Source organism: Carcharodon carcharias, chromosome 10, assembly GCF_017639515.1.
Source record: "Carcharodon carcharias isolate sCarCar2 chromosome 10, sCarCar2.pri, whole genome shotgun sequence".
Classification (NCBI taxonomy): Eukaryota; Metazoa; Chordata; class Chondrichthyes; order Lamniformes; family Lamnidae; genus Carcharodon; species Carcharodon carcharias.
Window position 1 is genome coordinate 8,933,351 of NC_054476.1, and position 14,182 is coordinate 8,947,532.

Genomic DNA, 14,182 nt, shown 5'->3' on the forward strand with positions numbered 1-14,182 from the left:
AAGGTAGGTTGAGAAGAATCGGGGGCGGAGGGGGGGAACACTAATCTATTAAATTGTACCTTATATCATTTTGATACGTGCAATGTGTTGACATTTTCCTATTCGGTGATAGAGTAAGAGACTTAAGTTCCAGCATCAGTAATAAAGTTCAGAGAACTAAAGGAGAATGGGGAAAAAGCAACGTAGGACATAAGGAAAATCTGAGCATAATTTCATGGTATAGAAAATTGCAACACCTCACAGTTATGACCATTTTAGATATGAGCAAATTTTGGCCTTGGGGTTTAAACTTTGAGGTCCTCGTTCTCTATTGCCCACCCAAATACCACGTAAATTTTCTCAGATATCTTCCCCTAGCTCCTGTACCGAGCAGCTTCTCATCCTTATGATTTCAACCTTCATCTCATTCAGCATGCTCTCTCTCCTGAGCTCTGTCTACTTATCATCCCTTAATTTCTACTTTTGTATCAATTCCCCATCCCATATTCACAGCCACCTCTTTGACCTTGCCACCTCACATGACCTCATTATTCGCATCATGTCTAACACAACTTGAGGCCATCCCTGATCACTTCCTTGTATCACTGATCACGCGAATCCCCCTTTCCTGCTTATTCCTGTGTCTGCTATGGGGTAGAAACTCCCAATTCACTCAGAACTGCACTTTTAAAATTCCAAATGCCTAGCCTTTGGCTCTCCATTCACCATGAGATTCCTGCAGCAACTGATCTGCTCATCCACACCCTCAGCTCCACTGATGCTGAGACCCCATTAAAACCATTACTTTCTCTCATTTCTGGTTGCTCACCTGTTACAACTGTCATCTTCATTCTCTTTAGCCCAAGAGTCGCAGGCTTGTATTTATATGGTGCACAACTGGTTTAGCCATTCACTGTATCTGTAGCATCACATAAAGCATGATTGGCTTTTACTTTCACCTGCCAAAACTGGTCACGATTCTAGGATGATCCTGGAATGCGGAGATAACCCAGCAATTTCTTTCCTCTACTACAAATTGTCATCTTCAATCCCACTCCTCTGTCTCTTCCACCCTCACTTCCTACACATGCAAGGATCTCCTGGACTTCTTTGTTACTCAGATTCTGTTCAGCAGGCTCTGCCACTTCCCTCCTATTGACTTGCCCGCCCGGCCAAACATCCTCTAAAGTTTCCTCTCTGCCCGAGCCTTGACCTTGCATCTCTGTTTTATCCTGTCTTTCCGAGCTCATCTTGTCAATGAGACCCATCTCTTGCTCCCTTGACACTGTTCCCACAAAACTGCTGACTACCCTATTTCTCTTCCTGGCATTAAAGCTTCTCACTTCTCAGATACTGTCCATCTTCCCTTGAAATCTGCCATCATCACCACTCAGAGAAAAAAAGAATCCTTGATCCCTCATTTTTGCAAGCAACCTTCCCTAACCTCTATTTGCAATTTCCCTTTCTCTTTCAAGTCCTTGAATGACATTTGTTTCCCAAATAGCTGCTCCTCTTTCCTGGAATTCCATGTTTGAATTTCCCCAGTTGGGTTTAAGTCCTGCCACAGTATCAAAACTGTGCTGATCAAAGTCACAGCCTGAGGCAGCCTTTCACAAAATTGACCATACTATCCTCCAACACCTTACCACTGGTCAGCTCTGTGAAACTGCGCTTAACTGCTTGCATTCTTACCTATCCAGTCATATTCAGAGAATCACCTGCAATTGCTTCCCTTCCTGCTTCTATACCATTACCATTATCCCCCAAGGATCTAACCTTGGTCCTCTCCTATTTCACATTGCACCCCTCAGCAACTTCAGAAACAGCAACAGTTTCTGCATGTAGGTTGACTGTATGCAGATTTATCTCACAACCACCTCGCTTGACCACGCCACTGTATCTAAACTGTCAGACTACTTATCTGATGGACAATACTGGATGAGGAAAAATATTCTTCGAATTAAAATCGAAAGACTGAAGTCTTATGTCCCTCTTGAGGGCAATTAGGGATGGACAATAAATGCTGGCCGAACTAGCGATGTGCTCATCCCATGAAAGCACTTCAAAAAAAAGTTTCCTGGCCACTGACTCCATCCCACTCCCTGGCAACTACCTGAGAATGAACCAGATTGTTTGCAACCTTGTTATCTTCTCCCAACCAAAGATGAATTACAGACCACAACCAAGCATTTGCCAGCTCCCTCTATTTCCACCTCCGTAACATTGACCAACCACATTCCTGTCTCACTTCGTGCTGAAACCCTCATACTTGCCTTTGAGACCTCTAGACTTAACTATTCTTACACACTCCTGGCCAGGTTTCCACAATTTGCTCTCCATACACTCGTGGTCATTCAAAGCTCTGCTGCCTGTAATCTCACTCGGACGAGGTCCTATTCACCCATCGCTCTGGGATTGCTGCCCTATGTTTTCTCTTGGTTCAGCACCACCTTGATTTTTTTTTTTAAAAAGTTCTCATCCTTGTTCTCCATCCTTCCCTAACCTTGCCCCTCCATATCTCTAATCTCCTCCAGCCCTACAATCTTATTGTGCTGTGCTCCTCCGATTCTGGCCTTTTGAGCATCCCTGATTTTAATTGCTCCACCATTGGTGGCCATGCCTTCAGCTGCCAACACCTCACATTCTTGAATTCCCTCCTTAAACCCCTCTCTACTACTTTGATATCATTTAAAATGTTCTTTATAATCTACCTCTTGGACCAAACTTTTGGTCATCTCCCCTAGTATCTCTCTTCATGGATCAGTGTCAAATTTTGTTCAGTAATGCTCCTGTGAAGTGCCTTGGATGTTTTTTTCTGTGTTAAAGGTGCTATTTAATTGCTGGTTGTTGTTGACTGCATCATTTTAAAGCTCACCTTATGATTTTATAACGAGATATCAAAATGCTCAAGCAGGCGATACCTGAAGGCTGTTGGTTAGTCTTCATAGCACAAAATTCTGCTTATGTGTTTATTTTTATATTTGGGCTGGCATAAAAAAATCTATGAATTGAAGAGGAGGCATGCTAAGGTATTCCAGTCCAGCTCGCAACCCCCATCTGACGGGTCTGCAGTGGAAGCTATTTTTAGGCACCTGAATGCCACTTTTAGCTCATAAAATATTCATCCGCATCTAGCTGGCAGGCCATCAATTCCTATAAATGTGACGGGGGCAAGATTGTTTTTTTTTCCCTTTCTCTCTCTCCATTTCTTTATTGAAGTCGAACGTTTTGATGAGATGCCAGTGGAGAAACGAGAGCCTCGATTTGCAGATCTTGAGCGTGTCAGTGCGTCCATTCATGCTTCCCTGCGCAACTGCTTACGCACCGTTTATTGTCGTCTATCACGGATGGCTTGTCCCTTTGCGTTCGCTATCCACACGTGAGGGGAGAGGGAGGGAGCAGCGGAGAATGATTTATTATTCTCCTATTTTTTATAGCACAAAGAACCGTTTGGGGGGGTGGGGGGGCTGACCAGCTGGACTTGCTCCTTAAATTATTCTTCCTTTTGTTTTTGGAGGGGTTGGTGGTTCTTACGTGGCTTAATATTAACTTGCAATTGGAAAGTATCCAAGCTGTTTCTGGTCCCTTTTATATTAAATATGCGGCAACACATGCCTTGCCTGCGTTAGCGGACACGCCAGGGGATTTCAGTGGTTTCTAAATCCAGCACCGAAAGCCTTGTTCGAAGGAATCAGTCGGGATCTTCTATTCATAGAAGCAAAGGGATTGAAATAGCAACTTCTCTTTTCATTGAACAGACCCCCCTCCCCGGGAGGCGAGCTGCTGCAGCCCTCGTCAGTCAGACCTTTGCACTTGGATAAGATGCAGCTGTCACGACTGCAGTGGTATTAGCCGTTAATCAATGGAGTGTTACTGCACTCAGGCATTCAGATACAGGTCACCAGGACCTGCCCAGAATAACTAAGCTCCCAGGCGTGGGCTTTGCAGTCACAATTCGGAGGGTGATGTCAAAAATAAAAACACAAGAGCTAAAAATATCCCAGGTGTACACAGGTTTTTTTTTATATTTTTGCCTTTATAGTGGAGCGACTGGATCCAAGCTAAAAATAGGACTGCTAGCAGGTTGCAGAAGCAAATTTTCCATTCATGCTAGTAGAATAACTCCTGATAAATTTTAACAGTTCGTTGCTAATCTTACAAGTAGTTAAAATACTTTAGTTTAAATTTGTAATTGGGCAGTTTTTTTTTACAGACTCCAGTTTTTTTTTCCCTCCTAAGAATCTTATACATTCTCCAGCTGGAATTACAGGCACTGTAACGCAAATTTCTTTTCTGGTTTTGAAGGGGCTATGGGGAAAAGACAGGGGAGTAGCCTTAGGTGAATTGCTCTTACAGAGCCGGTACAGACATGTGGGGCAGAATGGCCTCCTGTGCTGTAACTATTGTAGGTATGTTGTTTGGGGATGACATGCAAATTTTCGATTATTTGCTATTTGCCATACCGGAGAGGCTCTTGAATCATGCCTATGATAGGTAGTTTGATTCCTCCGGGACCATACAATGGTGTGTCTGTCATCTGTAGCCGTGGTTCCTGATCGGACAGGACCATCACACTGGCTCTTGTGTCTAACTTGAAATTCGTGAGGTGACCATTTATAAATATCAACATTCCAAAATGTGAACCTGGGATCAGAAGCATTGTTGGATGACGACTTGGTGTGGCTCATTTATCTCATGGAATCGTTTGGGATCCTCCACAAACCTTAAGGTTTTGGACTTACATCTTTCCAAAGTGTCCCAGGCAGTTGCAGTGAAAGCACGGCACACTGATTGCTGGACAAAACTCGTGTTTGAGAGATCTTTTGGTGCCACAGCGCTGACGTGGTCTGGCACCACCTTGGCTTGGGTATTGCTTTCCTTGCCCTGGATTCTCCTTGCCCTTTTGTTGCTTTATGAGCTGGACTGTTGGGGTTGCTGTGCACCAGGCAAGATGGATCGGTTTTGCTGGCGGACTTCCAATTGACAATTTAGATGGCTCCTTCCAAAATCAGACCTCCTTTAGATTGGAGCACACCTGAAAGAGCATCATCAGCCCCTCCCATTACAATTCTGTCTCTTATGAGCTCCAATTTAAGGTCACCATAGTCATAGCCTTCAACCAATCTGTATAACTCATTTAGGAAAGAGTCTGTGGGCTTTTGGACTCAAGTTTTGGTCGCTCCAAAAATTTTATTGCTTCTTAGGTTAAAGTAGGTGTCAAAGGCCTCTTCAAGTTATCGGAAGATTCACTTATTCCTTGTCTGGCAGTTGTGTCGCCTGTTATTGGACCAACTGAATTTAATAGTGTATTCATTTGTTCAGCCTCTGTTTTCTTATTCAAGCCTGATGCTATCATATTTCTTAATCATCTCCATAAGGGCCAATTTTGTGCTTGGTCTGGCCCTTCCATCTGCCTGAATTGGTCTGGCAGTGTTGATTTACCATCCATGGCTGTTTTAGACACAGGGGAATACAGCTTTAATTTTTTTTTTAAATGGCGCTACAGTCAGTTTTTCCCCTCATGCTTGTCGGGATTTGACAGGCTCCTGCTGTGGTTAGGGAGCCATTTTAAACTTCAATGGTTCTACAGAAAATCTTTTGAACAAATTGTTTTGGCCAGCTAGTTGGTTTCCTAAGTTTGGAGAATCAAATTGAAGCTGGTTTTTTCTGGCTCTGATTTCTCTTTAAGACTTTTTTTTTTCAGTTTGAGCGTGATTGCCGACTCTGGGCCCAGGCTGCAGCATTCTTCAAATCGTGCTCATTAAAGTAATCAGTCTGTCAGTGCTGCCTGATTATTGCGCCGAATTTTTAAAAGCTTATTTCAGCCATTTTTGGAGTTTGCTCACCCTTTTGCGATCTGGCTATGTCCTTTGACTCTGCTTTCAATCAGGTCTCGCAACGGACCTCCATGTGCTGTGGTGAAGCCCTGTAATGCTACACAGTGGACTTTTCTTCTACCCTTCAGCCTCCTAATGAGGGTAGATCTATCCAACTAGTCCAGCTCCCCTGTAATGGAGATTCTTAGGCGACCTCCAGCTGTGTATTCCAAGCCTTCAAGTTAGGTGTTCTTCTCTTAAGTCAGACTGCAGTTTCTTTACTTCATTCTTAGGGATTTTGGGGTCCTTCACCTGCTGCCACCATGTTATAAGTTTGTATGTTGTCTCATGAAGCGGTCTGGAGGCTTGTCTGGTTAAACAATAACTGTTTATTAATAGCACATAACTATAGATAGGATACAGCCCTGACTAGGTGCTATCTTCACGCCGACTTCTACCAGATTCACTACTGCACTCTACTACTCCCATGTGACTCTCTGCATCATGTGGGCGATACTGTTTCTCCAGCCCCATATTAACCCTTACAGTCCTGAACACCCTAATAGTAGAGTAACCATCCTGATTCTATGTAGCGAATATGTTATAGAACTTATTTTAAGTGTTACACATCAAAAATATTGTTTTACTTTGTATTCTGGATGTGTTGCTGGCAAGACTACACCTGTTGATCATTCTCCATTGGTCTGAAAACATGGTATTTGGTCCTCATTACAGTGCGTGCTTTCTTTTCACAATCAAGGGACCTATTACATCACTTCAGACAGCATTTAAGTCAGTGTAGTTTTGGACTGGAGTCACATTTAGGCGAGCCTGGGTCAAGCTGTCATGTTCCTCTTCACCAAAGGATATGAGTGAAACAGTTGGTTGTTTCCAACAATATGGCAGCTTTCATGTGTGCTTCTACCTAGCACCAATCCATAAATGACCAGACCTGTTGAATTTTCACACCTTGCCATGAGATTTGAACTTGCAAACTTTGGGCTCATCCAATACCATAATCACCTACACTGTTAACAGTTAAGATGTCTAACAATGATTTATAATGGTCTACAAACGATTTCCTCAGTATTGCCTTCAGGCATGCAGAACCTGTAACCTGGCCTGGCCCTGATGATGACTCTGACATGACCTATCCATTTTTATTTACCCCATTGGGTCATGTCTGTACTGGTTAATGGAGCAATTATTCAAATAATTATTGACTAAAGATACTCTTGCAAGAAGACTTTTCTACTGTTTCCTATTGTATCATGTTCCTACCAACTTGCACAGCTGTTAAAAGTTCAGATTCTTTCAGAAGGTGGGCCTGCTGCAGATGTTCTTTTTCTCTGCTGTATAGTAGATCCCTCCTGTCTAGTTGTAATAACCAATTTACATGATTATTGAACATTTTGGTTCTCCTTGACCACTATAAATGCTACAAGCAAAACCTGACTTCATGAAAATTCACCTTTTTGGTAGTTTCGGAAGGGTCAAGCCTCTTGGAATGACGTAGCACAGAAGGATGCCATTCGTGTCAGTGTCTGCCTGCTCTTTAGTAGACCTATCCAACTAGTCCAGCCACCCTGCACCCCCTTAGTGTTTCCCCATTGCCCTGCAATCTTTTTCCCCTTTTAAGTATTTATCAAATTCCCTTTTGAAAGTTGCTATTGAATCTGCTTCCGCTACCCTTTCAGCCAATACATTCCAAGTCATAACTCGCTGTTTTTATTAAATGCATTTGGATTGGCACAAGATATTGTACATGTGTGGTTCTACTTTACAAACTGTGTAAGGAGCTAAATTTGGTCATTTTGGAGGAATCGAAAAGGGAAAGTTTTTTTGTAATAACATTTCTAGCTAAAACTACATCTGCGTTTGGATTTGCGAACCAAAAACACGGTTGTGATCTAAAACTGATAATATATTTATGTAGGCCGTAGTGAATTTTTTAAACTGCTAACTTTTTTTCTTTCAGTTGTTACAGGAGCAACTGACGGAATTGGAAAGGCTTATGCAAAGGAGGTATGTTAGAAAACTGGTCATCCTTTCAGTTGAAAATTCCTGCCCCTCCTTTCTTTACACTGTTTTAGGTAAACAGCATGCTCACCTTGATCAGCATAAAACTTAGTTGGTTAAAAGTTGTTAGCTCTGCCCAAGACCCCCTCTTAGAATACACATATCCACATCTGTTATATCTGTTCAGCCAGGAAGCAAAAGTACCTGAAAATGGACTGAAGCAAAGTTAGACATTTTTTAAGCTTTTTTTAAAAAAAACTGTTTAAAAGTGGTACCTCTAATTTAGTTTGATTATCTTTCACTCTTGATTTTTTTTTCTCTGTCTACGCACTAGCTTGCCAAGCATGGTATGAGTATTGTCCTGATCAGCAGATCACAAGAAAAACTGGATCAAGTTGCCAAGGAAATAAGTAAGTCACACCTTTTTTTTTATTTGAAGGCTTTTCTTCCAGTGTGATGATTTTTTTTTCTCCCTGCCTTCCTTGTAGTAATGTTCAATAGACAGCAGCGATTGTGATATATTGCCCAAATGGCCATTTTTTTGTGATCCTGAATTTTGTCAGTTGGCTGATAACCTTGAAGACATCGAAGTCAAACCTACTGTAATTGCCACCTAACATCCACATACACGCTTTGAGCAGAGACGTGGTGGAATAAATTCAGTCCCCTATTTTAGATGAATCAAAATTAAATTGTATTCCTAGCAATCAGGAAAAACACCTGGACCGTTCCTGTTGATGTAGTTGCATTTGGGAAGGAGTGTGAGGTGGAAAGAAGAGGTTAACTTATGGCTGTGTTTGAGGAAAGGAGGAAGGAGCGCTGGGTAAATGCATACTCAGTACAAAAACAGAAATACCTGGAAAAGCTCATCAGGTCTGGCAGCATCGGTGAAGAAGAACAAAGAGGATGTTTTGAGTCCTCATGACCTTTCAACAGAACTAAGCAAAAATAGGAGCTGGGTGAAATACAAGCTGGTTTAAGGTGGGGAGCGCGCATGCCCCCCCCCCCCCCCCCCCCCCCCCCACCTTAAACCAGCTTATATTTCACCCAGCTCCTATTTTTACTTAGTTCTGTTGAAAGGTCATGAGGACTCGAAATGTCAACTTTGTTCTTCTCTGCCGATGCTGCCAGGCCTGCTAAGCTTTTCCAGGTATTTCTGGTTTTGTTTTGGATTTCCAGCATCCGCAGTTTTTTGTTTTCATACTCAATACCACTGCCGCTTGCTTAAAGATAAGATTTGAAGTGAGTTCGAGGGCCGGTTCTAAGTCGACTTGTAGGGCTTGGCCAAAAGTTCAAAAGTACTATTGCCTTAGAGGTAAATATATTGATTTGAAACTGAAATAATAGTTATTAATGGCTTTTATTGAATAGTTATATTTGAAAATTGTAGCTAAATCCTTAAGTCAGCTTTGAAAAATCGCTAATCTTGTGATTTAAAACGAAGAACCTGAAGGAAAGAGTTGTATTTATTTTATTGGTGGGTCTTACCTATTGTGAAGCACCAGGAGTTAAGATTTTGCAGTCAGGTCGGTTAAGTATGTTATCCGTATACTATTCTACCAAACATCCCCGCCGATTAATGGGAGACCCTGGTTTGTGACCGACTGAAATGGAGAAGGCTCATTCAGGATGGCACTGAACACATTGAGAGACTTTGTTGGAAATGAGCGAAGTCAAGACATTGGAGGGAGTGCACAAAGCTCCAATTAAACCATTTACCCAATCCTTCAAGCACCACTTGCTCCACATGTGGCAGAATCTGCAGATCGTGCATTGGACTTACCAGCCAGCTCGGAACATTGAACTGGAATAGGAGCATGTCATCCTTGAGATTCTACCCCATCCCAAAAAAGAAAGTCTGACCCAACTTCATTCCCCAGGCACACTTAAGGTAGTGACACGCAAGTAACAGCTGAATTTTACTCTAGCTGAATTGCTAACTGGAAATATATATTTTTTAAAAGGAAACTCTTATCTAATTTAGAGGTAAATGCAAAGTATTTTTTCCTCATCCAAGCAGTTAAACCTTAATTTGTAGAAGGTTATTTTCCTGAATTTGAACCTTTTGATCAAAATTCAAGATGGAGGATATGATTTTGTGTTTACAGATGGTCATTATAGCTGAGGTCAGAGACTGAAATGGTCTACATAGGAAGAGATGCAAGTAACTCTTAGAAGATCTGAGCTATTAATGGGTCTAATGTGTTTCCCTCCATCACCTCCACCCCTCCCTCATAAAATCTAATTTGCTGGCAGTACTTATACTGGAAGCTCAGCCAATTCAAGCACATCAATGTAGCCTACTCAACAAACAGAGTTGTCAGTGGTGCTATCAAGTGGCACTTACCAATAGCCTTGCCAATGCTCAGGAACCACCGCTTCAGACCTTGTTACAGCCTTGTCCAAAAATCAGACTTGAGCTGAATTCTAGAGGTGAGGAGAATGACTGACTGCCCTTGACACCAAGGCAGCATTAGACAAGGGGCACCAGTAAAACTGAAGTCAGTGGAGCTCAGTGGGAAAACTCCTGTGGTTGCAGTAAAATCTGGCGCAAACAAGGATGGTTGGCGTTGATTCGTCAACTCGGCTTGAGTACATCACTGCAAGAGTTCCTGTTGACAGAATACCGGGCCCAGTTATTTTCAGCTGCCTCATCGATGACCTTCCCTCCATAAGGTCAAAAGTAGGCTGTTTGCTATAGATTGCACAGTGTTCAGTTCACTTCACAATTCCTCCAAAAATGAGACAGTCCATGCTTACATGCAGCATTACCTGGGCAACACCCAGGTTTGGGTTGATAAGTAGCAAAATTACGTTTGCGACTCACAAGTGTCGGGCAGTAAGCATCTCCAACAAGAGAAGGTAGCCATCTCCTGTGACATGATTGCAACCACCATCCAGGTCCTGTGAGGGGTTGGGGGGGTGGGGTGGGGGTTACCATTGGTCAGAAGCTGAATTGGACCAACCATTTAAGTGCTGTGACTATTGAGTATTCTTTGACAAGTGGCTTGCCTCCTGGCTTCCCAAAGCCTCTGTGCCACCTACAAAGCACAAGTCGGTTGGAACTTGCCTGGATTGGAACAGCTCCAACAACTTTGAAGAAGCTTTACACTATCCAGGTTAAAGTAAGTTGCTTGATCTACATCCCATCCACCATTATAAACCGCTCCCTCCAACGCCAACATACTGTAACTGTAAGTGTGTATACACCACAGGATTCACTGCCGCAACTCTGGTTTCATTGGCAGCAATTCCCAAACTAAAGACCTGTATCACCTGAGGTGAATAAAAACAGTAGGTGCATTGGAACACAATCATTACCAAATTCTCCAAGTAGCACACAGTTCTTACTTGGTCATATAATCACTGTTTCTTCATTATTGTTGGGTCATAACCCCAGAACTCCGTACCTAATGGACTGCGGTTATCCATGGGCAACCATGGATAGGCAATAATTGCCGGCAATGTTCGCATCCAGAGAATGATTTTAATTAAAAAAAATGTTATGTGACACAACTTTAATATTTTGATTTTGAGTGGAAGTCTTCGCCTATCCTGGCCAGTTCAACCCATGTCCTGTTAGACTTGTAACTTGTAACATCTGCCAAATTATAGGTGTTGGCATAGCTACAATGATTAAAATGAGTAATGTTTATATTGGTTCAGAATAGGATAATTGAATGCATCTTATCTATTACTACATGCATCTCACTTAGAGTATGAAAAATAATTACCAAGGCGGAAGAGGAAGCACTGTTACTAAGCATTTTTACACTCTGAAATGTAATCTATGTGCCACACTGAAAGAAAGTTACATCATTTGTGTACATATAAGCTGAATAAGTATTTCAGAGTTGTTGACACTAAAATGCATAATCCTGTTTGGCCTGGATTGAGGTAATACCCTTGTGAATGGGTATTTAAACATTGTCATGATCTGACTTGCTCCAGCTTTAAATCTGCTCTGATATTTGAGCTAACCGTTCTTATACTTGTGTTAATGAGTTGCTTTCAACCCAAAGATAAGCCTTATTCTAACTACTCCCAGTGTCCTGCAAATTACGTAAGTGCTACTGTTCAAGGTCTGCGGTATAATTTTTGTCATATTGCAAGCTGGATAATATCTGCAAAAAATGTTACACACGCATCAGTAGATTAAAGTGGTTTTTGTATGACTTTTTTGTGTACCATGTTAATTTTGTTTCTCAAACCTTGCATTTATAAAACTTGCAGACTTCAGCAACAGTTGATATCAAGCTGATGCCATATACTGGAATGTATGTTTGGATTTTTTTAAACCCTTGAAAGCTCTTTGTTTTCACAGCTACTCCAAGAGACTGAATCTAAATATTTTGAAGAAGTAATGAAGGATAAGTTATGCATCTGCAAAAGTATGCTAAGTGAAGAATATGAAAAGACTATTCAGTCCTTTTTGTAGTGGGAGGAGAAATGCAAGGGATGAATTGGAGCATTGTGTGGTCTGACTTGCCTCTGTTTGCCTTGGCCATCTTGAAACAATCTGTCAATTTATTGAGCTGTTGGCATTCAAAGTCACTTTGCTGTAGTGGTAAGAGTGATCAGCTTTATATATAAAATAACTCAGCACTTTTAATGTGCAGGGAAAAAAAATTATAGAAATTGCCGAGTTTTTGGGTGTAGGCAGTCATTAAACTTTTCTTGCTGTAGGTTTGGTCCATTCATCTGTTGACATGAAGAATCACTACTTTTGAACTAAGTTTCCTAAACTTGAAAATGTAAGGATTTAAAAATATATATTTTGACAACTTGGGATTTCATATATTTGGCCTGTTTCACCAGAAAGTGTAGGTTATCTTGTGTACTGAATGGATTGCTGGGAGTTGTAATCCAAGGACCTCTGTAGTCTTCTCTCTCATAATGCTGTTGTACTTCAAACTGGATTTTTATGAAATAAATGTCAGTTGAAGATGGTAGATCCAAAGGGAAAGGCTCAAACAATTACATGTTTGACTAATTATTCAAAAATTATTTTCCCTCTGGAGTGTGCTTCATTATGTACAGAAAACTTGATAGAACTTCAGTATGATGAAACCCACCTTGCAACCATACCAAAGTTTACTTGTGCCTTGCTTAGCTTGGTCATCCAAGGTAATAGTGTATCCAAATGCAACTTCCAGTCACTGATGTAAAATTATGAAATATTACACAGAATATTTTCCAATCCAGTATAATCATTGTTTTCTTTGAAGTGATTTGTTGAGAACAATTTGTTGAGAACAATTTATAATCAGTGAAAATAGGTTTTGCTGATGTGCATACTGCTCTTGGCAGCTCCCCTCTTCAGGCAGGATACTAGTAGATGTATGTATGTGTACACATACGGATTCAGACTTGCAGCCAGAATGCATCCTACTGCCCTGGTAGATGCATAATACAACGATAATAGAATTGTTGCCTAATAAAGCTAATGAACTTTTACCATTTGGTCTACAAAGAACCCAGACACAGGGGTTGAGGAAAATCTCCCTACCCTCCCCTCCTGGTGATGAAAACCTTTGGGGACTGCAGGACCAAAGTCTCCATTTCTTCTCAAGCATGCTGCACTTGTCATATGCCATGTCTCTAGTTACTGGTAGTGTATGCCAAAATTTTACTCCCAATTTGCATTTTAATGATTTAACATTAATGTTTTGCTGAAACAAAGAGAAATGCTGTCAAAGCTTTTCAATTTGTACTCATCAGCAAAGACACAAGAGTGCTTAATTTCAAAGGGAGCAACAATTTATATTGCAGAGAAAAAGATGCTGATTGGTTGGCAAGTGGGCTCTGATTGGCTGAGGTATTACCCAACATTACCTCTGCCTCCATTTGGACCTAAAGATTTAGGTGAAGTTAGTTTTAATGGTCTACACTATTTTTAAAATCCTAAAAGTAGCAATTATATTAACTGCCCTTTTTTTTCCTAGTGAGATTATGTCAAACTTGGTAATCATCATAATCCAGTCTCCCTGTCCTTTCAATTGTACTGGTTACTTTTATATTTTTTTACAATGGCTGCAATGTTTTCTTTCTGAGACCAGATCTGTACATAGTGGGGTGATACCAGTGATTTATAAAATGGCAGGTTTAACTTACTTTTGGCTCAATATTAACCTATCTAATACATCCCAACACCTAATTTGGTTTACTTTCTGCTACTGATCAACTGTGATTGTTTCAAATTATTGTCAGTCAGGACCAGAGATCTATCTTTTTCCATATATGTTATTTTCTTTCTGTTTAAATGATAGTCTGTTATTGGATTTTTGGTTCCCCATGAGAAGTACTTTTAAAGTTTCTCCATTGCATATAATATGGCACCAATGCTCAAGTATTCCCAAACCCTCCTG

The 14,182-nt window shown here is 41.1% G+C and overlaps 1 protein-coding gene across 1 annotated transcript in view; it reads left to right on the forward strand.

Annotated features, from left to right (window-relative positions):
- LOC121282936 (very-long-chain 3-oxoacyl-CoA reductase-B-like) overlaps positions 1-14,182 on the forward strand; it is a 180,742-nt gene that overhangs the window by 53,958 nt on the left and 112,602 nt on the right. Inside the window, exons 2-3 of the mRNA XM_041196760.1 lie at positions 7,774-7,820; positions 8,149-8,224. Of these exons, the coding sequence (XP_041052694.1) occupies positions 7,774-7,820; positions 8,149-8,224 (123 nt within the window). The remainder of the gene's footprint in view (positions 1-7,773; positions 7,821-8,148; positions 8,225-14,182) is intronic.